We start from the raw sequence: 26,550 nt of genomic DNA, 5'->3' as shown, positions 1-26,550 counted from the left end.
GTTGCCATAGAAACGGAAAAAGCTTCTTAATTGATTCAGTGCTTCAATATAACTATATCTGCAGGACTTAACTAGCGTGTTCAATGAATGTTTCGTCTAAGTGGAAGAGCACCTATGTTAATGTTTGAAGCAAAATCAGTAAAAATATTCTTTGTATGAGTACTAAGTGGACCGCCGTACTTCTGGTCTTTTCATGGATTCGTTTGCATGATAGCTATAAAGTTTTAGTATGCTTGGCAAGCGAGCATTGAACTAATTGGTGTATACTATATTAATGCACAATTAGGCAGGACTGAAAGATGCCAGCCTGCCTCTAAATGGCATCCTCTTTCAGATACAACATTAATCATTATGCTTAACTCTTGACGATATAGGAAGAGAAACGCAGACAGTCTGCTACATCCTGATACCTTCTGTTGGCAACAATAAAAAATATTTTAGGAAATTACTAGCTAAGCCATGAACAAGTAATGCTTATGAGTGTGCCAATCTCCATCAGTATATTAGACTGTTATTGCTCATAAATTCAGAATAGTTTAGTGCCTAAATACAAGACAACTTCTCTTTGAACCAATACAGACATATACACGTTGACCTTCTTAGTCTTCTTCATTGAGGTGTGGTTGGTATCTCTCTAGGCAAGGTGACCCAAAGGGGTCCACATATTTGGATAACCCCTTTACTACGATTTACTATGATTTTTGTGTATTAATTAGTGTATCCAGCAGCGAGCCTGTCCATTGTTGGACTGTGAGAGCCAAGCTTACCTTGATTAACTGTGATATCAATGTTGCAGATCCTGAGTGCGAGAGGACAGCAGCGGCAATGCACTCGCAGTAATGGAGAGCAAGCGATGTCAGGCCATAATCCAGCAGGCGTGTGGCATATAGCAGTTTGTATACCTATGGGGCATGAAAGAAGCGAGATAGATTAATCTAAAACATAACACACCGAGATCTATGTACAAAATGCAACATCTGGTTATACGAGAAATGAAGACACAAAGGTATTCAAAAAGTTTGAATGCATCATCACAAAATACTTGATGATACCCACGTCCTGAGAATCACCGCTCCTAACAACATTGCCACATCGACGCTGAACTGTTATCCCTTATATATGAAAATGTTGGCTTCTAAATATGTCTGCATGGCATACATTATTTTCTGTCATAAAATTAGTATTTGCCCTATTCATCTATGTTCTAAAGAAACAATGGCTTCCAGATTCTCATAAAACTTTTTTCTAATGGGCAATGTCTGACTGCTGAAGTTTTAGCACTAATTACTTTTTTGAATATTCTCTACTGTAAACTATATTCTCTACTGTGAACTTCTTATGTTTTACTTTTACTTAATATCTTTCAAAGTATTGGTCCAGAACTCTTTCATTGTGTTATAAAACTGTATGCCTAGATCATTTACTATTACCGTCTATGTACGCACCCACAATGACATTAGTTAAGTGCTGTAGATGAATAAAAATCAATTTATGAGTGCTAAGCTCTCTAATTTCTTCCTATACTTGGGTGAACATCTGAAGAAAAACCCACCAAGTATCAAAGGATGCATACTTGATCTATATGTAAAAATCCTATTATATTGGTCTATTAAATGATGTGAACAACTTTTCTTTAATGTAGACCTCTTGCATATCACAATGGCAGGAAAAAGATTAGATGCCTAAAGGCAGTGAATATAAATTAGAGAAACCTAGATAGAGCGATACGATATAATGAAACTTGTGTTCATAATGTATACAGGTAGCAGAGATGCCTTGGAGCCTTGTAGAAACCCCCACCGCCATGGGACGATCAATACAGATTGTGCGGGTGCAACAGGAGACAGGGAGGTAGAGGGAAAAGGGAGGTCAGGATGAAGTAAGTCAGGGATGGCAATATTAATAATGAGGTCAGGAAGCCAAATATGGATCAAGCCTAAAAAGCAATTAATCAATATTCTCAAAGCAACCATAGTTGAAGAACAGGAACGGCAGAATAAGAGGCAGGAGCAAACCAAACTCAGAAATAGATCACATGCACAAAAAAAACATACAAGAACAAGGCTAAAGACCAAAGGGTGACCAAAACGGTCACAACACAGAGGATTTAAGCAGCGAGACACGGATCAGTAATGAATCACTATCATTGTGTTCTGGGTTTTTTCCAGTTGTACAGTCATGACCTCAACGACGTATAATCATATTGCAGATGGAAGTGCATCTGGGCGCTCTCATTAGGTAAAGCCATGTTCGCTGCAGTCCAGTCTGAGCGAAAAGGCCACGGCTGATTGTCTAAACAGGTGAACAGATGTTAGCAGAAGCTCATCGCAGTCACCCAGGTCAGGTAAAAGTGGCTAGACTGTTGCAATCTTTATATATGATACTGAATCCTTTAACTGTTTCATGATCATGAGTGCTTTGTACCCTACAGACCAGTAATCGTTTCCATTTTTGAAAAGTTGGTTTATTTTGTCGTGTTAAGTGTATCCGCACAAATTACATATATTGATTACTTTTTCCAGTACAGCTTTCATTTTTACAATATAAAAGGTGTGTATGTCCCAGTAACGAAATAATACAAGAATAACTCATGCATATTTTTTTTGGTGTTCTGGAGGGCCTAAATGTATCTTTACATGTTACGCTATTTAAAAATATAAGTTTGTGTTGATAAGCAAGGAAAGGGTTGTTTTAGATCATATATGTAGTATAATGGGAGAGGCACAAAGTATATGGAGGCTTTTACTTTTATTTTATATACTGTGTGTATATATATATATATATATATTTATTTATCTACATATACATCAACCTTTTTGCACTGCTCCCCCTCTTTGTAGCTAGATGGTCCTTCTGATGATGGCATAATGAAAACATCATTAGGATTCCTATTAATATGTATTATTATTTTATTCTTTAGTAGTGTTTTGTAGAGGGATAAATTCTGTTTCTACCCCTTTATCCATTCTGATCTTGTTGTGTACAGATCACGCCGTGTGTGATCAGCAACAAGAGAGGTCATCAGAGTCTCCTGTATGGACTATACATGCAACACTGCATGGGTGCTAAAATCCTGAAGGAACCTTCATATAGTGTCACAGCCGACACCGCAGGAATGGAACAAACTACCTTTTGAGCATTCAACCTTGTTGACGTTAACAGGGCTCGCTCGAGGGGAGATGCAAGATGTACTATTACATCTTATGGTTGTTTCAGTATGTCCTAAGGCGGTTTAGATCAGTTAAAATGTTGGAATATAATAGGCACGGATTGTTTTGCTTTTAAAGATGTGTGCACAGTGTTAAAGGTAGGTAATAAAGGTAGGTAACAAAGACCCTCTTAATACGACTTCTTATGTGTGGCACCCAATGTTTACCCTGTTTTCAAATGTTCGGAAGATGCTTTTCAACACTGATAAGGGAGAAAGGTGTTTATAGAACCTGATTACATATCAACATGTTCCATTCTTTGCAAACTCTGACTAAGGTTACCATAGAAACCATGTGGAGTCTGCTAGTTTAGATCTATTGAGAGATATTGTGATATAGTTTAAGTAAATTCCACCTAACAATGTCCATCTGCATTAATGTGGCACTTGTGTTATAAAAAGTACCAGAAACTGCCTTCAATGACCATGTCTATACTTCAAGATCAGAGGTATTGAAATCTTGGCTTGGACGGCCACAAAGAGGCCACATTTTGTGATATTACAGTACCTATCCAATGAAAATCATTAAAAAATATTAAATCCTTCCTAGGAGCTTTGAGGTTTGGGAAAAACGTAAAAGTTGTCTTATGTGAAACCTCTTGTTGACTTTCAAAATCAAGGACCTTTTGGGTTTCCCCTTTGCGACAAAGATGTTTTTTTCTTTATGATACATTAAAATTTGATGGCGCTATATAAAACAATAAATAATATTAACAATAGAGGTGTAACAAAGGCCAAAGTCCATTTGGTTATCTGTAATAACAACGTTCAGGGCCGGCCCTATAATGGGGCAGACTGGGGCAATTGCCCCAGGCGGCACTTTAGAAGGGGCGGCACTTTGCCGCCCCAAGCGCTTTTTTTTTTTGTTTTTTTTTTTTTGAAGCGGAGGAGAGAGAGAGGGGCACTGAGTGGTTTTCGCTTACCCGCTCGGCGCCCCTCTCTCTCTCTCCTCTGTGGCGAGTCTCCCTGTTCGGTCCCGGTGCCGGCTTGTAATGCAGAGCGCCGGAAGTGACGTCAATTTCCGGCGCTCAGCATTACAAGCCGGCACCTTGGCAGAGCAGGGAGACTCGCCGCAGGACTGTTTAAAGTTAAGTACCGGGGGGGGGCGGCTTTTTAAACTTCGCCCCCCCCCGGCGTCAGCGGGGGGGGGCGGCTTTTTAAACTTCGCCCGCCCCCCCCCTCGGTGGGGGGGGGCGGCGTTTTAAACTTCGCCCCAGGCGGCGTTAAGTCTTCGGCCGGCCCTGACAACGTTTGCAATATTTTTTGTATGTTATAATATTTGGTTATTTGTAAGCTCTCTGGTGATATATTCTTTTGATAATTTGAACTTGTTGAACTATTTTTTTTTAAACCTTAATAACTACGTTACCATGAAAACAGTGGACCTGAAAAATAGTTACACGAAAAAAACTGTCTTTACAAAATTTATGGCTGTGCTATTACTTTTTTCAGTAAATAATAGCATGTTTAAAAAAAAAAAAAGCAATTATTTTGATTCAGACGTACATACAAAAACAAATCCTCCTTGAACATGTAAGAGAAAGAGGTAATATGTCCAATCAAGCCTGTGTACATTTATAATGTTTTTCTTTTTATTATCTTTTATTTATATAGTGCCAACAATTTACGCAGCACTTCTTACAATACATATGTTCAGGGTTTTACGACAGACGAAGACAAACCGATACATTAGGTAGAGAGGGACCTGCTGGCAAGCTGGCAGCGGCCAGTGTAATTAAAATGACGTCCCACCCGGATTAGTAATAAATGTATCGGTGCCATTTGTATAGTCTAACATTGCATGAAGAAAAAACTCTTTGATCCTTGAAGAATTTCTCCTGCGCGATGAGGATCAGACATAGCCTGTATCCCAAATGCTATACAGATCCCTTAATAATAATGAATCAAAAATGGAGCTATAATTGGTTTCTGTGCAAGTGAATAGACACAATTAACATTAAATTAAGGCCGAAAAGCAGCAACTAGCATCTTCTCAAACTATAACTACAGGGAGCCACGCATTTTAATGCTATGCTTCAGTTTAGGAGCCCTTACAATAGCATTTTATCTATAAATGTAACTGTTTGTTGTATGGTTGGAATATTTTAGACCCACAGTCTCATACTTTATCTTTATACAAAATACAGCAATATATTTTGGGTATTGCCCTAGGCCAGCTCCCCACCCTCTCCTCCTGCGGCTGCTATCTTTACTGCTAAGAGCCTGGCTATGACGTCATATGCTATAGCACTTTTATGCGTTAGAAATCTGGTCCTAGGAATTCCGTTCTGTTTTTTAATAACTCTGAATACAGAGATGAGAAAGCTCTGCCCGTTATCTCCACCTCTTACTTCATGGCTATGTAAGGTTGGCTTCTACCTGCTGCTCCAGATCAACAACCTCAATACCTTCACCCCTTGCCTTTTCCACTTGGCATTACATGGTGTCTGGGTAAACAAGACTTATCTACCGTATTTGCTCGATTATAAGACGAGGTTTTTTTCAGAGCAAATGCTCTGAAAAATACCCCTCGTCTTATAATCGGGGTCGTCTTCTAATCAGACCTCAAATAGAGGTCTGATTAGGAGACTAAGATCCAGATCCCCCGCACCGCTGCAGGGGACCTGGATCCTCCTGTCGTCCCCCCCCCCACACACACACACACTTACCGGTGCTCCCGGAGGTGAAGTTGGCAGCGGGGGTTTGTATGCGTCCGTCGCAAATACCTTCCCCGACTGTCAGAGATCAGCGTTCCAGAGTTCCTGATCTCTGACAGCCGGGGAAGGTATTTGCGACGGACGCATACAAACCCCCGCTGCCAACTCCACCTCCTTCCGGCTGCCGCGGAATGAGACGTCAACCCGCTGCCCCGGCAATACACCAGGAAATTGGAAGCACCGGTAAGTAAGTGTGTGTGTGTGTGTGTGTGTGTGTGTGTGTGTGTGTGTGTGTGTAGGGCATTTCTGTAATGCCTTATACCCCTATATGCCACTCTGGCACTTAGGGGGTTAAAAGGCATATTATGGGGCAGAGTGGCATATAGGGAGGTATAAGGCATTTCAGGAGGCAGAGTGGCGTTAAGGGGGCATTTAATAGTGCACTCTGCCTCCTGAAATGCCTTATACCTCCCTATATGCCACTCTGCCCCATAATATGCCTTTTAACCCCCTAAATGCCAGAGTGGCATATAGGGGTATAAGGCATTTCTGGAGGCAGAGTGCTCTATATAATGCCTTTTAACTCCCTTAATGCCACTCTGCCTCCTGGAATGCCTTATACCTCCCTATATGCCACTCTGCCCCATAATATGCATTTTAACCCCCTAAATGCCAGAATGGGATATAGGGGTATAAGGCATTTCTGGAGGCAGAGTGGCACATAGGGGGTCAAAAGGCATACCATGGGGCACAGTGGCATATAGAGGGTTAAAAGGCATATCATGGGCCACAGTGCCATATTGGTGTGGCAAGCCTGGGGGCAGATGTGCGTAACTGGGGGACAGGTTGGAAAATACAAGAAATAAAAACAAAAAAAAAAAATATTTTTCTCAATCATAGCTTTTATTAAAAAAAATAGTTTACATGAATTAACATTTACTGGTAAAACTTTTTTCCTTTAGGGTCGTCTTATATTCTGGCTTTTTCTTTTTTTCCTAAGTTAATATTCAGATTTTGGGGGTCGTCTTATAATCAGGGTCGTCTTATAATCGAGCAAATACGGTATTTGGCTCATTTCTGAGTTTGGTTATGGCCAACGCAAAAATTCCACCATTATTGTATTGATCTATTACATTCTAACATTCTATTTAATGTATTGCTGGTCCATTCTTGGAGACCCTTTGTAACTAGGTTTTGAGAAGGTTGTATCTGATCATAAGTGGGAATACTGAGCATATTGTGCAATATGGGATTGATAGGGAATCAGTTTTTCTTGGTTTGTGTTTGGTTAAAAAAGAAAGTCAAAATAATTGAAGATCATGTCCGCAATAAAATATGGGGACTTTATCAGTTCTGCTCTGCTGTTATCTTGCGTCTTCAGGTCCTCGTGCCTTAGTTAGGATCGATGGAAAAATGAATACAAGTTGACTACAGGGAAAATCTTTGGACCTCTGACTACAGGGTCAAATTTGATAGAAGATGGACATACTAAAATGATAATGCTTTGTATGAGCTGCCTTCAAAATGCAATGGTTTAAGTGAGCAAAAAAAATCAATATTCTTGACGGGTCATAGCAATCTCTGTACCTCAATCCAACAGAACATTTGTGGTTTGAACTAAAAAAAAAAAGCAATTAACAAGTGAAAACCAAGAAATATGAAGGAATTGGCGAACCTCTCCCTGGAGCAACAGTCTAAAATATTTAAGAAGACATGTTGGGAAATAAAGTGATGAAAACCAAAGTTGGATGAAATAACATTCTAGATTCAACAATGTGAATCACAGTGACTATTTCAGGTTTTATTTCTATTATTTTCCTTAATTTATCATTTTAAAACTAAATATATTCCTCTTTGCAGTGTTGTTAAACAAAAGCCAAGTATTTTTGGAAGTTAGAATGTTGTTATACAGAACATTGGATGCACTGTATAAAACCAGTAATTCTTGCCATTTTTCACCAGTGGTGTTAAACTCCATCTCCATGCCAGAATTTTAGGGCTTCTTTAGAAAACATGTTTAAAAAAATTAAAACTGGGCATCATGGATCAACATGTACAAGTGTCAACCTGACATATCACTGCATATCACCCAAGCTTTTTACTTATTTAGTGCTAAAATGTTGGTTAGAGGAAATAAAGGATATTTCGTCACTTAGTAGAAGACCAAAAACAATATTTAAATATCTGAGGATCCTGTCTACAAATGTACATTTCAGTAAAACATTTGAAATACATTCACATGATTAAGAGGACAAAAAATATATTATTAGTTGGAGTACAATATATGAATGCATTGTACAGTCTGTATACCAATAATTGCAGACTCTCTATATGCATCCATACATATGGTAGATACATGATGTGTATGTGTGTACGTGCCTGACTATATTGATGAATGGGTACATGAAAGATATGATAGGAGGAATAAAAAAAACAGATGTTGGGTAATTTTAAAATGGTGAGAAAGATGACATGTTAAGAGAACAATTTAGTAGGCTGAGCAATAAAAACCCTTACTGACAGTAGAATCGGTTCCTTGCGGCAGTGGTTACCTGGAATGCAGGAATACAATGGCCAGGTTTCCCCAAACTTTGGCAGTACTCCATGATTTCAGTACGTTGGATGCTCTGTGAGCTGGCAAACTTCGGAAATCTTTGGCTGGAACACACAGCATTAAAGGTGGGTGACCAAATAGTAACACAGAGGCAGAAATATATAAAGGGAGCATTGGTAAGAATGACCATTAAATAATAAGAAACATAGTGAAAAGACTGAGAAAAAAAATAAATACCAAAACACTTAAGATAACCAAGTCAATAAAAGGTGAAATCTGTAGAAAGACATTGCCCCCTAGTGGTAACTCTGGCAGAGTGACAGAAACCTGATATTCTTTCAACAGCTCAATATTTTATCATTAAACTGGGATTTTTTTTTTTTTTTACTGAAAATAAATTATAGACTTTAAAAAAAATTGTAACATCCATATAAAATTGCAGAGTGCTTTATATTTTTTAGTATTCTGCTGTTCTACATTTTCTAGCGTTCTGCTTTTACTGGAAATTATTAGGTTGTTTTGTGTTTCCTAAAATTCCCAAACGTCTACATTTCGTTCTATACAAAGCTTCAGTATGAACTATTTTTTTTTGGCTTGAATCTGCCATTGAAATCAATGGGCGATTTCATCTGAAAACATCCCAAACTGCCACTTTGGTGTTTATAGAATCCAACCCAAAATAACTCCAACGAGTCAGTGAACAACATGGAATTATGTCTCCACTGAGCCTGATAACAGAGGCAGCTAGTTGTGATGAATAGTCTGACAGAGAAAAACAAGGTATTTGGCTGGTATCCACATCTATATCTACCCATGTTCATCTGGCCATTAAAATGCACACGCATCACATTGCATGTCAGACACAGAACATTATCTTAATTATTCTGTATGATTAATATCAGTAGCGTTGACAGCACAGCCCAAAGAGCCAATGGTGATCTCACACCATGAGTTTAAGCTCAATGCATACTGGTGGAGCTACAGATAATTTCAGGGGTCAGTGAAGCCCATATAAAAGAGGTATAGTGCTTCTCAGATTGTTTATGCTATGATAAATTACTCTGGGTAAGGAAAAAAAGAACAAAAAGTAAAAAAAAACAAAAAAAACAATTCTAATGTTTTAATCGAATTAAACATAGAAAGTTGCGGCAGATAAGAACAATTCGGCCCATCCGGTCTGCCCAACCTCTGAAACAACAGAATTATCAACCTAGATGAAATATAGACAACCTAACAAAGAAACATTCTCCCGTCCATTCGTCTCATCTAGTCTGGCCTTTTTTCCTCATGTAAAGACTCAAAGCTTAATCAGTCCTTGGCCTTGTGTTTAAATTCCCTGACTGTATTGGCCTCTACCACTTCAGACGATTGTTCCATTTATCTACCATGTACCAGGCTGTTTGCTGTGTATTTTTAGGAGAAACCAGGACACCCCGTAAAAAAAAAAAAAGTAGAAGAATGTGGAAGAAACAGAGAATTGTCTTTGGAAAACACTTACCTGTGGCTGCTTCCCAACAAAACAAGGCGGTCCGATTTTCCATAGTACTGGCCAAAAGGGATATCAGCTGTCAGGTAGCAGCAGTGTCCAGCTTCGGTTAAGCCTTTAAGAACTTAATATTTGGAAAGAGAACAAGGTTTAAAGGGCAGCTCTACTATAACTGATTAATACATTGTCTGAGCTGAAAATGTAAATGAAATGAAATAAATATAAGTAACCTAAACTGCCAAAAGCTGTCTCATAACCTCTTCTACATGGGATACCATTATCTTGCTGCCATTATTTATGACATGATAGGATGGCTCTGTGTCACTCATACGGGGAGATACAGTGCACCTCTGTCACTCACGCTGCAGGTAGTCTGCATTATGGTCATTAATACTGCATTACTGTAACACGGAGTAGAACAGACTGCACTGCTGTGAGTTACAGGACTAAGCTCTATCAGAGTCACTCATACTGCAGGGTAGACTGCATTACTGTCACTTAAGCTCCGCAGCGGCTTTCATCACAGAGACCTATTCCGGAAGACAGGCTGTATTACAGACACACAAACTGCAGGCAGCTTGTTGTAATTGCACAAAAAATGCATTATTTTCCTTCATTCTCTTTGCAGGTTGTCACCTATACTGCCGACAACCTGCATTTTTGTATTATTACTGCATTGTTGTTTTTCAAGTGGCAGAATAGACTGCATTAAATGAATGAGCTAAAGAGATTCATACCTAGTGGATGAGTCGTTTCATATACACCCTTTCACAGACACGTGAAATACATTGACCACTGGAACATCTCACTTACACTGTAGACTATTTAAACTGTCTAAAAAATCCCCTAACTCACACTGGCATTAGCACTCTCACTTATGGCACAAGCTGTTTTTATATGTATGTCCCAGACTGTCCCATACTGCCAAACTCACACTGTCACTCACACCACCTGACAGATACTGTCACTCACACCGCCAGACAGATACTGTTACTCACACCGCCAGACAGATACTGTCACTCACACCGCCAGACTGATACTGTCACTCACACTGCCAGACAGATACTGTCACTCACACCACCTGACAGATACTGTCACTCACACAGCCAGACAGATGCTGTCACTCACACCGCCAGATACTGTCACTCACACCGCCAGACAGATACTGTCACTCACACCACCTGACAGATACTGTCACTCACACAGCCAGACAGATGCTGTCACTCACACCGCCAGATACTGTCACTCACACCGCCAGACAGATACTGTCACTCACACCGCCAGACAGATACTGTCACTCACACTGCCAGAGAGATGCTGTCACTCACACACTCCAACATGGATACGCAAACTAAAAAATCTGCATCACATTAACCCTTTGAAAAACCTTTTTTTTTTAAATCCCTCCAAATCTTCTAGAAATATGTCAAACACGCGTCAGACTCTCACATCAGGAACCTGCAAATGGTTTCAACATAACTCACTGATAGCGCAACTCACTGTCATGTACCAAAAGAAACACAAATACCCTTGTTCCCTACCTAAATTGTCTCCCATGGTAATGACGGCACGTCGGTTAAGTTCAGAATCTGCCATCTGATTGGACAGAATCGCAGCCAGGTGTGGCCTCCAGTCTCCCCACTTTGTGTCTCCGCAGCACTGTGTTAATATTTATAGAAAATCAATGTTTACATAGAGGTTCTTGTAGCTGTATTGATTCTAGAGAAATCACGGCATGTTAACCTACAGTAATGGGAAAAAATTGAAAACACAACAAAACCCATTTTTTTGATATCACTCCAGAGTTTCCATGTTTAAAAAGAGACCCCCTCCGAGAGGGACACAAATCACCTGTTGCTATTCTAGTATAGAAAAGCCATGAATGCATACTGTGTACATCCAGACAATTCAAATGTGGAACAAAGGTAAAGTTCTATTGTTAAATCTCTCATCTTCATGTAAGTAATTTTACCAACTAAATAAGCTAGCAGGAGGATGGTATGTATTGGGAACAGCAAATAAGCCAATGGAATCAATATAGTCATTTCAGAAAGTCTGTAATTTATTTGTATTGTAATTTTGCTCTTTTTAGTGACTTACTTAGCCTTATAGTATACTTGAAAACATTAACACTCAAATTAGGTTTTAGAAAACTGCATACATCCAACAGAGAATGATCGTTAGATGTTTGCTCTTAGTTCTTCGAGTCTCTTTGACACTCTGCAACCTATAGCCACTGCAACAATTTTTGTGTACTCATCCGGATCCCCCTTCTCTGAATTTCTTAATAGGATACTTAAGTATTAAAGAGCAACTCATCAATATTGTCTGTTTTAATGAGTGTCAAGCTTATATGAAGAATTAACAACACTCTGGCGATGTGATACAGAATATAAGAATACAATAAATAAAGAGTAATTGATGTTCATCTTACTTTGGGTCATTAACATTACAGAATAAAACATGTAAACGGTAATTAATTTGTGGGATCTGCAGAGGACCATGGATTATACAATCCTTTTTTGGCAAACCCATACTATTATCCCAAGGGAACATAACATAAGAATGTGTTATTACGGACATATTTATATTCCATCAGATAGTTTCAACTCATTATAAGCATGTTCAAACATATTCCAACCTTTAACACAAATTCTGCATTAAGCAATGTAATATATCCACTTTTAATTAATTGGCATCTCGTTATTCATTTAATTTAAAAACAAACTAATGAATAAGGATTTTAAAACAATAAGTATTGGTTAAAAAATGCAGCTTTAATTTACTGCCTCTTCAAGTTGCCTGACAATATTTTACACTCCAAAATATGAACAGAAATAAATTCACATATAGTTATTTACTACCCGGTTATGTCTGTTTTTTTTCTTTTTTAGTGCATGTTTAGAATTGTAATACCGGCTGAATTAAAACCACCAATACCCAGCATGTTTTTTTTTTAAACGTGTACTACTTCTATTAAAAAGATTTCGTTTAAAAGATAGGGATTACGTTACCAAACAGGGCTTACATTGGTGTCACGATTCTTCCCTACACCACTTCAAGGCTTCCAGAATCAGTCTACTTCCATGGTAATGTTGGAATCATTTAATGAGGAGGAATAATTGTGCAGTTAAAAGGGCAACTCCAATGCCATACAGACTGGACCAATTTCATAATTTCATAAGAATTATATATATATAATTATTATGAAATTAGTCCAGTTTGTAAGCTTTTAAAACCCACAAAATTTTGAAAGAAAACTGAAACAAGTGAGAATTGAACATTTAACTTTTACCCCAAAATAATTCAGTTCCTGGTGTGTTTATGATTCCCAAGACAAAATGCGACTGATAAAGTTCGACTGAATTTGAAGGAAAGGTACACTTGGTTTTGTAAATTAAATGGCAAATCTTTTCCTGAATTTAACACACTACAAAGAAACCCTGTACTTATTTATGTGCCTATTTAGTTATTCTTTCACATTTCCAAGCAAAATGTAACGGCATGAATTTGGTTGCCACTGATCTGGAGACCGGCAAACAGTTGTTATTCAATTTATACAATTAATAGGTATGTTTGTCAGAGGTGTGTCGGAAGCAATGACTGGGATGTGGGAGTGCTGCGTTACCTTTGATTTAATCCCACGGAGAGTAGAACTGAAATGTGTAACACATTATACCAATTCTAGCAATGTGTAATTTCTATAAAATACTCTGTACATTATGACTTTATTTTTTTTTTAATATGACTAATAGTTGACTGCTTTCAGCTATGAGTTTTTATGCTGTTCATTATTAAAATCTTTTCGAACCATACAGATCCTAAGACTGTGCTATTTTATGTGTTTTTGAAAGGCAAAGCAATGCAGGGTCTTACCATGGCTGCCTGCGGGATCCGTCCGGCCATCAGCTGGAAAAGAGTTTGCAAGGGGTCATTCTGGGCTAAAGTGCTCGTAAACCTGAGAGTAGAAACAGGGTCACAATTGACATCCAATTGTTATGCATGCTGTGAAGGGAATTAGATGGGAAAATCACACACTGGGCATTCGACTCGAACTACGAGTCATGTCTGATCAATTCTCCACCTTGAAAGTTCTGTTCATTCAATATGGCCCTTTGCAGTCAATTTAGCATCAATTCTAGTAATGGCTGACCCTATCCCCCTATTTTCATTCAATGAACGGTCTCAGTACAACTTCTCCTCACTAGGCCAGATTTATGTGTCTAATCCCATCTCCAATCAATTTTTGTCACCCTTGTGGTTGATGGCTAATAAGGTTCTTTTGACACATCAGTCGCTCTGCATTCACGTACCGTCCCATCACCCAGCTGTGGGTCCGTGAGTCCATTTTGCTGGACAGGAACAAGGCATGTCCCCAAAGCTCACTCCTCATTGCCCAGTCTAGAGCCTCCTTCAACAAGTCAAGATACAATAGACAAGATTAGCCTGGACATCCATTAGCGGTGTCTGGTCCTTTTTATTATCCAACAGCGACATACTGTTTATTTTTATCTCCAACCAAGGATATTTGTATTGTGTGATGGCTGAACATTAACAGAACACAATTGATCATTGAGCTCCAAAATTCATATACTAATCCCCAAAAGATACAGTCTGATAAAGATCTAGTCATTAAAAACAATGTCTCTCAAACCCCACTGTGGGATATGACTGGACCTCTAGCTCCATAAACAACAATTCTTTAGTCGAACAGCCTCCTGTTAAAGAACATTTGTCTTGGCGTAACATTTCAAACATTATAACACATTGTGTTTTTGTTGTTTTTTTTTAATGTAATTGGCATTTTGTGTTTTTTTTTTCTCAACTCCATCCCAAAACAATTGAAAATAAAAATAATTTATGAAAATCCAGCCAGCAACATTTCAGAGAGACTCTTGAGTTTATACGAACAGAGGCACTTAAGCCTGGAAGAAAATATAAACGGAGAAAAAAGTCTGGAAGATAAATGTGTGTTAGAGATAAAATCTGGGAAAACATTTAGAAGATCAAATTTAATGAAGGCAGCAAAGAAAGAAGTTACGCTTATTGGAAGGAAGTGTCACTGAGGCCAAAGATGCACGTAGATAAAAGGATTATAAGTTAAGCAGTGGACTGGTGAGGAAGCCGTGTGTCTAATATTAGGCAAAGAAACTTGCTTTTTTCCGTCCGTAGAAAAGCAGTTTGGTGAATTTCTCCACGGCTTGTGCAGAGGTCTCAGCAGGAGATGGGATCTCCCCAGTCAAAAGGTCCATCTGTGCACAATCTGGTATCAGCGGAGGCTCTTCGCTTAGGTTGATGAGGTTAGCACTGGATAACGCTCTTCTGTATGGATCCCGTTTACAGTCTTGTAGCAGGAGCTCTGCTACATCTGAACCAGCAATACACTGTAGGAAGTATAGAGGCATATCTCCGTTCACTAATACTTTGTAGACATATAATAATCAAAATCAGCATTACAATGTATATTCTTTTTTATTTAGTGCTTTACAGTATAATAAAATGGGAGATACAATAAGTGCAGTCATATGATAAGTGCAGTAGTCTACAGTCTTTTTTGATTGGGGTACAATAGTAATGATAATGAATACATTGGAAGAGGAGGTCCCTGCCTCGCAAAGCTTACATTACTATGCCTGTGTTCAGGAACGCTCAAAACAGCAGGCGAACATATAACATGGCACATTTGGTATATGGACAATGCTAGAATTGCAGTACTAATAAAAGAAAATGTATACATCCTCTACGTCCTTATGCGTCTTGTGTTCCATAAGTAGCACTGTGCATATGTACATTATCAGCTATGTTGTGTCCTCCATGTGTCTAGAACATTGTTGATTTATCTATCACATGCATTTTTGGGGTGTCTTGAGTCACCATTCTTACACCTAAACTAATTACCCTTGATAATATTGTATTTCTAAAGCGCGAGCAGATTCTGTAGCACTATTATCATGATGGTATAACACAAAATTAAGATCTGACTATGTCTTGTATACATGTTTCTGATGGCGTGACACCAGCGGCTGAACTAGAACTGCTGGAGCAGGTGCCTAATCCTTGCTGGTGTATAAAATATTACTTTAATATAATAACACTAGATGCTAGCGATGAGTAAGATCACCAGCCAAGTTAGGTGATGTCTGTAAAAACAAACTAGCTTCCAAAATTCTTTTTTTCTCATACATTTTTTATTCTAGATATTTTTAGCAAGTCCCTAAAACTCCGGGGAAAAGAGATAGTTCTAATTCTGCAAGATTGTGATCTTTAAAAACAGGGAAAAGGAACAAAACAAATCAGAGGGCAGATGTTATAATTTATACCAAACGGAAGACAGCTTCACTGAATATTAAGAAGCTGCCTGAAGCCAGTTTAGTTCCTCCAAGCTCATCAACACTATATAACGCAAGCAACCAAGCAAATATAAGAACAAAAACAGAAGACTTGGCTGAAACCCCTGAAAATAAGATGAGCGCGTAGAATATTAATTAAGCAAATACATATTTATTTAATATGTGTTCATCTGTACTTTACCGGTATGTCATAATCACCACTCCTACAATACCAAGACATTTGTTCAGTCCTAAGGCATGCTTTCTGAGATACATACCCCGTTCTGCCGACACATCTGTAACAGCATCTGCCAGAGTAAAGAATCATCCCCGCTTCTTGGTACTTTGGAGTGGAGACACTCGCTCACTTTCTGCTGGCAAAATTTTATGATGTCCACTTTATGTAAATCTTCCCTGAGGAGAGCAAGGATTAAACTTATTCTCTGCGCCATGGCAGCTATAGGGGACTTGTGCTGACTCTTGGTTTTGATGTATTGTAATAAATAAAGACATCTCCTGGAACTAATTTAGTAATTTCACAATGTGTTTGATATGCTGTGGATCCTATGAAATGGAACACCTTTTTTCCTTTAGAATACAATATTGTATATGTTCATGGAGTGGGCTGACACTATTCAGGATCCCCCAACAAAAGTATGGCATGGACCTCTCACTGGGTCCCACCATCTAAATTATTCTGCATTGCAATATTGACTCCAGAGAGCCCAAGCCACCACTAGTGCTGGGCCCTAGATGCATGAACAAGCGATAGACCATTCAATCCATCACTGCATAGGAAATACATGGAAAGAACACTGGTGCTGGCTAAACACTGAATAGTGGTCAACCAATGTCCTCATCCATCTACCATGTTATGATAAGTGCCGGTCAGTAGTGGTAATCCTTTCCTGTTGATACAAGTGAGGAACAGAGTCTCCTTGCACACCAGCATAAGAACTTTAGAACTACTAATACTATACATCATCACAAGCTCTTGGTGCTAGATTGCTCAAATGCATGATGTTTCTACTGACAGAACAAGTCCACTTGTTACTCAGATGACAAGACCACGTTCAAAACTTTCCAACAAAATAACTTTTTAGACATTATGGAAAATGTCATCGTATATAAGGCTAGGCAGAGCTTTCAGCCATACCAACCTACCTTTGAACGGGACCAGGGAAATTCCTCATCTCCTCTTGTTCCAACGTATCGTGAAGAAGTACCTAAAAGTACAATAATACTCATTGATTAAAAGAAACATTATGTTTAGAAAAATATTGCTCATTACAAAATAGAACATATTAAGCATTTCACCACAGAATCCATAAAGAGCTGATGATGTAACTGGTATCAGTGGCCAATGATCACTATTTCTGTGTAATGTTGAGAAATAACCAGACTCTTCAGATAGTTATTGGTTAAACCTTAATATCTAACAGACCTGAGAGGTAATGCCTAAGCAAACTTTTATTTATTTTATATATTTTATGTATGTGTATATATTTAATATATATATATATATATATATATATATATGATGCTTCATAATAACTTTGGTATATTTGTTGGAATTTTATACAATTTTTAGAAAAAGCAGTACAAGGTGCTCTTCTGAAGTTCCTGGGGCAAAGTAAAACAAGTTTGACTTCTTCAAAAGAAGCTGAAATGATCATAAACGTTTAGAAGCGCATTATAGTTTATTTATTCATGGTCGTAATATAGCAACGCACTTCAAAGAATACATAACCGCACAAAGCAGTCAGGAAGAAAATTACAAAGTGCTTAATACATAAAAAATACATAAAAGGACCTGTGTTGTGGCCATTGTTCCCACCTACAAATTGACGTAGACAGGCCTACAGCACAAGCAAAATCTTTATTAGTATGATGTAAGAGTGTATTATTGTGTGCTAAACCCAGAGCAGTCCAAGGCTGGCAATTACTTTGTAAAAGCATTTGCAGAGCTACGTACATAAGAAAAAGGGTTTACTATGTTACCTCTATGCTGTGTATCTCGACACGCGCAGGTTGCCCTTCAGTGGGGAAGTTCGGGCACACTCTGACCAGCTGGCCCCGGGCCCCGAAGCACACAGTGACATGCGGAAGAGAGAACTTCAGTGGAGCTAAGTGGTGAAAAGCCTGCTCTGAAGAGACTAATTTATAACACGGTAAAGATACATTAGTAAAAGGTTCAACACATGGGATATATTATTCTGTACTTGGAAAGCATACAAATGTTTAGCCAAGATTGATGTCTGTGGCAATAAATTAATTTGCTTTCGCAAGGTCTCTGAGTAAAGGTATTGCCCTAGAGGTACTGCTGCTAGTGATTTACCTTTAGATGGTAATGTAACAACTGCATCTGAAGAAGGTATTAGTTTAACCTGTAGCTGTATGACCTAAGTCATGATTTAATACAATTTCACAATGAATATTTAAGCAACATTACTTTGGCTTATGCGATAAGACATAAAGTGTTTTGTCTTATTTCTAGAATTTCGCTTTCCCTGTAAGGACCTGGGCTTGGATTAAAAAACACAGTTTGTATAGATTTCGACCAAGAAAAGCATGTTAGCTCAAGTGGGATCACAAATACCAAAAACAATCTAATTTCTGTCTTGAAAATTTTAGAAATCCCTGAAATCTATCAAGTCTTGACATTTTTTAGTTGTTGTCATAAATATTTACATTTTAGAATTTTGGAAATAGCAACATCACATAACAAAGAATACATGAACACAAGCATTTCTCCAATTTATGAATATTTCTATAGTCAAGGGTTTTACATTTCAAAATTTTAATGACAAAATTTTTTTTAGGAGATTTCAGATAAAAGAGATCACCGTTTTGTTGTGTTTTAATGTTTTAATGTTACAAATGCTGGAAATTGTAAGGGGCAAAAAAATGAAATAGGAAAATTTGTATTTCATCTGTCTTCTCACCTACTATAATGGTGTCTACATCATAAAATGGTTGATATTTTAATATGATCCTTTGTCTACTTACCTTCCTGTATATGACTCCATGAGTCGCTGGTATCAGAGGGATCATTCATATACTGACTTAACTCATAACTACTGGACGACATGCCTGAGTCTCGGTACTGGGACAATAGACTGGGTTCCGCTAAGCTTAACAACTGTCAAGAGGGAGACCAAAGTAAAAAGTGTACGACAAAAGAAACATATCGAATGGTAAAAAAAAACATAGCTGAACGTACCTTGAAGAAGCATTAAAAAGCAAACCATTGTTATAGAAAATAGCTTTTGCATTCCAGTAAGAAGATGAGTGCCACATTAAATTAACAGCACGTTTTTCATCATAGTAACAAAATTGTCATTGACAGCATGCGGTATTCTCGGTGTAATGTGTATGTGTAAATGTCTGTATAAATAAAGCAAGGTAGCGGAAAAATCTTACCTGTAATTTGTCCACTTCATTTTCATTCTCCTCATATCCCTGGGTCCTTATGGACATAAAAGAAGTATTTGTATACAGTATACATAAGGTTGGAGGAAAGGAGCTTTCGTCTTAAAGACAAAGAAGGTCTCTTTACCGTTAGGGAACTTAAATTGCGAAATCGACCTTCATCTGAAGTTCTTTTGGCCAATTCAATCAATATATCGGAAAAATGTTTAGATGTGTTTCTAGATATTAAATGCATGCAGGGTTATCGCCAGTGAAGATACATAACGTAATGCTGATCCAGGTTGAGTCCCTTTGAGATGACATTACTGTCTCAGTAGGTTTTTTGCTTTCTGGATCGACCTATGTGAGTTTGTTGAATGGTTGAACTTGATGGACTATATGTATTTTTTTCAAACTAATTAACTATGTAATTATATATATATATATATATATATATATAGTTAGCAGCTGTGTTTACATGAATACTAATTTTAAGCGTTCTTTACCAGCTCTGAGTCTGTGGCGGCGCCCGGCCTCCCTCTGCGGTCTGATGTAGCGGAGGTCCATTGTAGGAGTTTACCACCCACTGTTCTGTTTGTCTGCTTTGGGGCCTTCTCCTCCAGTCTGCAAGGTCAGGAAGCAGTCAATTGAAGGGTTTTTATTAGAGAGGCACATCATAAAATAAAAAATGTATACTTAAATGGCATGTGGCCTGGAGCATAGCATTGTAATATTGAAAATAGTCGAGCACGGCCTCAGTTTACCATTCCTATCACCATAGGAACCATTGCGCAGGTCCAATCAAGCCACTTTTTAATCTTTGCGGCAGAATAAGTGCATCTTAAGGGTATTTTTGGCTATATGTAAGTATTAATGTTTACATGAGAGCTGTAATAGATCAAGGATCAGAGGATGAAGTTGACAATTTTGTGACTAACAAGTAACTCAACAAGAGCACCACAATCCACCATTCTGAGAGGATATGAGTTACTGTCCAAGTTGGACTTGTTGAGTGCTATTACGCCAGCCATGCTACCTCTGTAATATGACTGACATGGTGAGTCTTAGTGAATAGACTTTCTTCCTCAATAAATCAAAATGTGATCCTATTTGCTACAAAATAGCATTTACCATGTAAAACGCAGATTGTAAAAGTGGGACATTTTCTTCCATGAGGTTTGGCTAGAGGCATGATTAGGGTCAGGGTTTCTATTGAGACTTTGGGCTTTATTCGCTAAAGCTGGAGAGCTGTGCTTTCTATCACTCAGTTTGACTTCATGACCGACTAAGAGTGGAGATTCCTTAATGCGGCCACCTTGGCCATCACCTGGCGATTGCCTCTTCAAAAGTTTAGTGATTGCACATAACACAACACAGTGATTAGTGACACATAAATCAATCAGTATCATCAGTAATGTTGATACACTAAAAATAATAGGAAAATGTGGACCAAACTGGGTCCAGAAACACAAAACAAATGTCAAGCCCATAAATCCAATCAAACAAGGGGTAGTGAGATTTTTCTTTCAATTCTTAAAGATGACCCATATGTTTGTCTATATGAGGCATATTTCTTGTCAGTGTTGTGTGACACAATTAGGTGCCATGCTCTGATCTCCAAGATACCCCCAGGTTTGTGAGAACTAGCAGATGGATCAGATAGCAGAACATAAGTAGCTGGGTACTTGCGTTATACATAGAAATTAAATAATAAAGTTACAATTGGTGGATTTATGTGTCAGAACAGCTTGTCAGCTACTTTACAATCCTGTTTATTAGTTGAGTGCATATCGATATTCAAAGAGGGAACACGTTGCTCAGTTTTCACAAAGTTAATTGGTTAATTCAAATTTAATTAAAGCAATCCTTTACATTTAAAAACAGTATACCTAGAAACCTCAAAAACCTCATACATCTGTAAGTATTATACTGTGATACAACACAGCACCGGTAAGCAGACATAGACTGACACAAAACATAGAAACAACAGTAACCATGGTAAAACCAGAAAAAAGTCCAGGGTGCAGAGATTGTTGGATTGTAGGTGAAAAGCAGGTCGGATGAAGAGGCTACTGTCATGTGAAGGTGATCATGTGCCTTCATTGGGCCACAGCGGACCACCGGGTCTACAATCTTCAACTGCTGGGACTGTACTCCTCCACGGGGGTATGCAACCCCTTCCCTCTATTCCCAGCCAAAACGCAAGCAGGGGGGGCTGGATTTTCTTCAAAGAAGAGAACCACTGAAGTCTTTAAAAGGGAGATGGTGGCCAAAAAGCCAACCTACCTCTCCCACCAAGAGTCTTTGGGGTATTCTGCAGCATCTTCAGTGAATGCAAACATACCACATAACTCATCTTAACAAAAAGCTTCAATCAAAAACCAAAATATAAAAGGGCATGTGTGGCTGGATGGATGGCATCATAAGAATCTACCTCCTTCCAGCCAAACAATTAAGTGTAGTATCTGTGATAGAGGACAAACACCTGGTCTTCTGGCCCTAAGAAAGCAAGAAGTCCATGGTGCTTTTAGTGTGCCCAGACAATATCTGACCTGTGCCCACATCACGGGGTGTGCCAGTGAGCCCACAGACTGTACTAAACTTTTTATAATCTGCCTACAGTAATTAACAGCAAAATAATAGTTTAAAGCAATAACAGCCATGAATTTAGTGGATTGTCTGTATCTGACTAGGGGTTTTGTTGATAAATAAGGCAAACACTGACACCGTTAAATCACTTGCAAATGACCTTGTAACATTTCTATGGTAAACAATTTAACCGGATGGTTTTTAAATTTGTATTTAATGTACTCTGATGATAACACTTTCCTGAAGCCTGTGCAAACTGTTTACTATTGGTTGTTGACTGTAATCTTTTCAAGCAAATAAGTGAAAGAAAACACTCATTATTCCGCCGAGTATAATTACATTTCTATCGCAAATTATAGTATGACTATGCATTCTGAAATCAGGGGAACCTCACCTATTCTGCTAGTGTTGGTGTGTTATCACCTTTATACTTTATACATTTGTTACACTGGTAAGAACATTCTCTGTTGTTTCTTGTGCTCATATTATATTAATGAAGACAATGTTAACGCGCCTTACATTTCTAAATTGGACAGTGTTGAAGAATGTAATGGAGGGGCTACTGTACCTCGGTACTCTGTTGGAGCAGCTTGATGGTCAGAATAATAATTTCTGTGCCTATGAGACGCTTCATAAAATGTGTACCTCTCATCATATTCCTGCCTAAAAAACAAAGCATGAAAAGACAGGAATTAGTACAAAGGACTAACCCGTTTGACTGCAATTCCCATCATCTTTCAATTGCCATCATTGCCATGCAAAACTATACGAACCGACTACCTTATTACTGAAATCAGTCAATCCAGCACAACAAATTAAATTATACAGAAGTAGATTCCACAAAGAAATATTTGCTGAAATATTAATTTTCACAAAAATCTTGAAAAAAAAGTTATGTTATGCCAATTACTTTTGCGTTTGCAATGCATTCCACCTCCAGAAGAAGCAGGATTTATGCAATAAGTCTGCAGTCTATTGTTCCACCCGCAGATTGGAAAAATCCAAGCATAGTCAGTGACCAGCCAATTCCTATTGGCTAAGCACTGACCTCAAACAACCAATAAGACATTTACATACAGAGGAAGCGGTTAGCTGAGCACAGGGATAAGCAAAGTATCCGTACAAGAACACCAGGGTCCATGGCAAGGGTTGTGAAGGTCCATAGAACATCATTAAATTGTCCACCACAGACCCCAGTAGATGTCCACCATGAGCAATGTTGGTGCCGACCCCTCGAGCCTGACCGCAATAAAGAGTTCTGTGGGGGTTATGTTGAACTGATAAAAGTGATGCAATTACCATAGCAACAAATGGAATTCTGCTGTTGATTTTAGCATACTTCATACATAACTATGTTGTTGTGTTCAAGGATGGATTTTAAAATCTAAACACTTATTTATTGATATTCCAGATTTGGCACATGTACAGTTTTTCCATTGAACACACCTGTGATCAAGAAGGGGTATGTTTAATCCCCCTCCCTTAGAGACCTTGGGTACCACAATATGGATTCAAAGCTTATACAATTCCATGACACTGCAAAACCAAAGAGAATTGAGACCTTTGTTGCTGAACTTTATTTTGCCCAGGCCATAATTCTATGTTTCCATAACGCAGTTAGCGTAGCCCTCAGACAATTGGTTCCATGCTGACAAAACAATTTTTGTTTTTATTTGCAATATTTTTCCGAACAAGCTTGCAATTTTTTTCGGTAACGCAAAATAAAACGACAGCTATATCATTCCAGGAAAAATTCACTGCTTTAATTTGTATGAGAATATCAGTAAAACAGACAGCAAACTTTCGGTTTCTGCAGGAACCCCTCTGGCAGCAGAAGGACTAAATGTATTAAATGATTATTATGTACTGTTGAGGGGAAAAGAGACAGCTGAATAAATAAGATTATTTTTATCTCCACTCTTCTCTTTTCAGAATAACTTATGTGATAAGTCTAAAGTTGATTTGTAGGTAAGATTTTATTCTCTTTTTGGTTGTCTTTCACGTTTATCGGCTATGTTTTTCACTGAACAAAAAAATAAAAAAACTTTATCAGTTGATAACATTGGAGGCTTTGTCATAAAAAAGACACAAAGTCCTGACGTTACAATTCTGCTTTGTTTAATACATATATCATCTATATATCACAATAACCGTTCATTAAATTGCTTTGGGTTTCCTATAATTACACACAGACACTAAGATCTCACCTAGACAATGGACGGGATGGATAAGTGTCACTTCTGTCAGAAATCTCAGCTCTAGATGCAGGCCGACCCCAGTCTCTGTGTCTATGATAAGATGTCTGATACTGGGAATAGTAGTCACTCCAGGAATCTGGTGGCCAAGGTTGGTAACCATCCTTTGGGTGAGGCTTCTGGATATGCCTGTTGCCATTGTTCATGTAATAATAAGGCGGTGCTTCGTGGTACATGCTTCTCCATGTGTCCGTCCTTCTAGTTGGTCTTCCCCATGACTGAGGGGGCCAAGGATGGGCTCCATGGTCCATTGCACTTATGTCTCACCTAGGGGAGATGCAATTATGGAATACAATTAGGTAACATTGATCACATTGATCACCATTGCATCCCAATGTATCATTGCATTCATGCTTTATAACAATTACCAATATTTGGGATAGTTTAAAATGCACATCAACATTTATCACTGAACACCATTGTTTCATAGTATTTATGAATTTGTAGAGGATATGGAACTCTCTGCTGGTGCGACCTGAAGGAAACACTTTAGCTGGGAAATTAGCATGCTATTGGCTAAACTCATACCATAGAAACATAGAAACATAGAAAGTGACGGCAGATAAGAGCCAGAAGGCCCATCCAGTCTGCCCAACCTCTGAGTACTCTCCTTTAGTACTTGCCCTTATCTAGCTTGGCATTATGCCTATCCCATGCTTGCTTAAATGACTTTACTGTATTAACATCTACCACTTCCACTGGGAGGCTATTCCATGCGTCCACTACCCTTTCCGTAAAGTAATATTTTCTGATGTTACCATTAAACCTTTGCCCCTCTAGTTTATGCTTGTGTCCTCTTGTTGCGGTTTTATTTCTTCTTTTAAATAAACTTTCTTCCTTTACTTTGTTGATTCCCTTTAAGTATTTAAATGTTTCTATCATATCCCCCCTGTCCCGTCTTTTTTCCAGGCTATATAGATTATGATCCTTTAACCTGTCACCAAAGTGATCCCACAACCAATAGGAATTCCAGATCCTCAACTGTATTCAAATTAAATCAGTTTCAGGAATAGCTTTCCAGGTAGATTTCATTGCAATTATTTCACCTCGACCTTGCTTTTCCTAGAGGCAGAAGTAGTTTTTGGTTAAAAAAAATAAAATGACAATTTTTTCTATTTTAAATATTAGTATCAAAGATGCATTGACAAATAGCAGAAGATGAAGTGTGACACCATCCAAATATTGTATGTTTATTTGTTAATAGTATCATGTACAGAATCGTGCCTCATGCCAAAGTGCATTACATCAAAAGATACCAATATTATATCTACACATGACGTTATTAGTTCAAATCGTTGTATCTCATAAGAAACTGATCCCACAGTGCAATCACCATAGCAATGAGCAGAATGTTCCTCCTTGTTGTCCCATGCAGTGGTGTAACTACTACGGGGGTTGTTTACCACTTTGTACTAGATCTGCTTTTTATCCATAACCCCTTGCGATTAAAAACAAGACATTTGTCTAGGGGTATTAATAATCACACAGCATAAAGCAAACATTTAATGATAAAATGGAATGGCTTCTTCCGGGGGTGACACACAAACCCTTATGCTCACTATTTCTGATGTGCTTCAATAGTCCTTTCACCAGTAAAATTCACACATCCACAGCACCTGTTGCTATTCCTACGCTGGGAAAAAGTATTTTAATGGATTAAACGAGACAGACAGTTGTTCAAGATTAATAACACCGGACCTCACCTGTGTCAGTCGGGAGAGAATCTGTTTGCAGGTCCCTACCAAAGTCCGCGTGCCACATGAGCAGGCTGTAATCACAATCACAACAGTGCTTTACATCTAAGCTAAGGCATTGCAGAAACTCCACAGATATCACAGGGTCAAAGTACAGAAGCACGATAATAAACACAGTCCAGTTATACCTAACGGCAGGAGTCACCGCTCATGACAAAGGCTACTAGTAGAGAGCCAAAAAAGTGACTGGAGTTCATGGCCTCCCAGTGGTGGTAGAGGCTGACACAGTGAGGGAATTTAAACACGCATGCGATAGGCATAAAGTTATCCTGGATCTAAAACACAAACAATAATTGATTAAGGCCAG

The 26,550-nt window shown here is 38.4% G+C and overlaps 1 protein-coding gene across 2 annotated transcripts in view; it reads right to left on the bottom strand.

Moving 5' to 3' along the window:
- The window catches only part of SEC16B (SEC16 homolog B, endoplasmic reticulum export factor), a 44,789-nt gene extending 18,521 nt beyond the window's left edge, over positions 1-26,268 (bottom strand). For both annotated transcript variants that reach the window (XM_053469491.1, XM_053469494.1), the window contains exons 1-16: positions 26,193-26,268; positions 24,442-24,756; positions 22,803-22,897; positions 20,152-20,269; positions 19,658-19,703; positions 19,244-19,376; positions 18,236-18,390; positions 17,399-17,460; positions 16,513-16,648; positions 15,062-15,289; positions 14,219-14,316; positions 13,782-13,863; positions 11,447-11,564; positions 9,918-10,029; positions 8,418-8,523; positions 768-902 (exon numbers count right to left, since the gene is read on the bottom strand). In XM_053469491.1, the coding sequence (XP_053325466.1) occupies positions 768-902; positions 8,418-8,523; positions 9,918-10,029; positions 11,447-11,564; positions 13,782-13,863; positions 14,219-14,316; positions 15,062-15,289; positions 16,513-16,648; positions 17,399-17,460; positions 18,236-18,390; positions 19,244-19,376; positions 19,658-19,703; positions 20,152-20,269; positions 22,803-22,897; positions 24,442-24,740 (1,923 nt within the window). In that variant the 5' untranslated portion in view covers positions 24,741-24,756; positions 26,193-26,268. The remainder of the gene's footprint in view (positions 1-767; positions 903-8,417; positions 8,524-9,917; positions 10,030-11,446; positions 11,565-13,781; positions 13,864-14,218; positions 14,317-15,061; positions 15,290-16,512; positions 16,649-17,398; positions 17,461-18,235; positions 18,391-19,243; positions 19,377-19,657; positions 19,704-20,151; positions 20,270-22,802; positions 22,898-24,441; positions 24,757-26,192) is intronic.
- Positions 26,269-26,550: the final 282 nt, after the last annotated feature.

This window comes from Spea bombifrons, chromosome 6, assembly GCF_027358695.1.
Source record: "Spea bombifrons isolate aSpeBom1 chromosome 6, aSpeBom1.2.pri, whole genome shotgun sequence".
Classification (NCBI taxonomy): domain Eukaryota; kingdom Metazoa; phylum Chordata; class Amphibia; order Anura; family Pelobatidae; genus Spea; species Spea bombifrons.
This window is presented reverse-complemented; position numbering and strand designations above follow the sequence as displayed.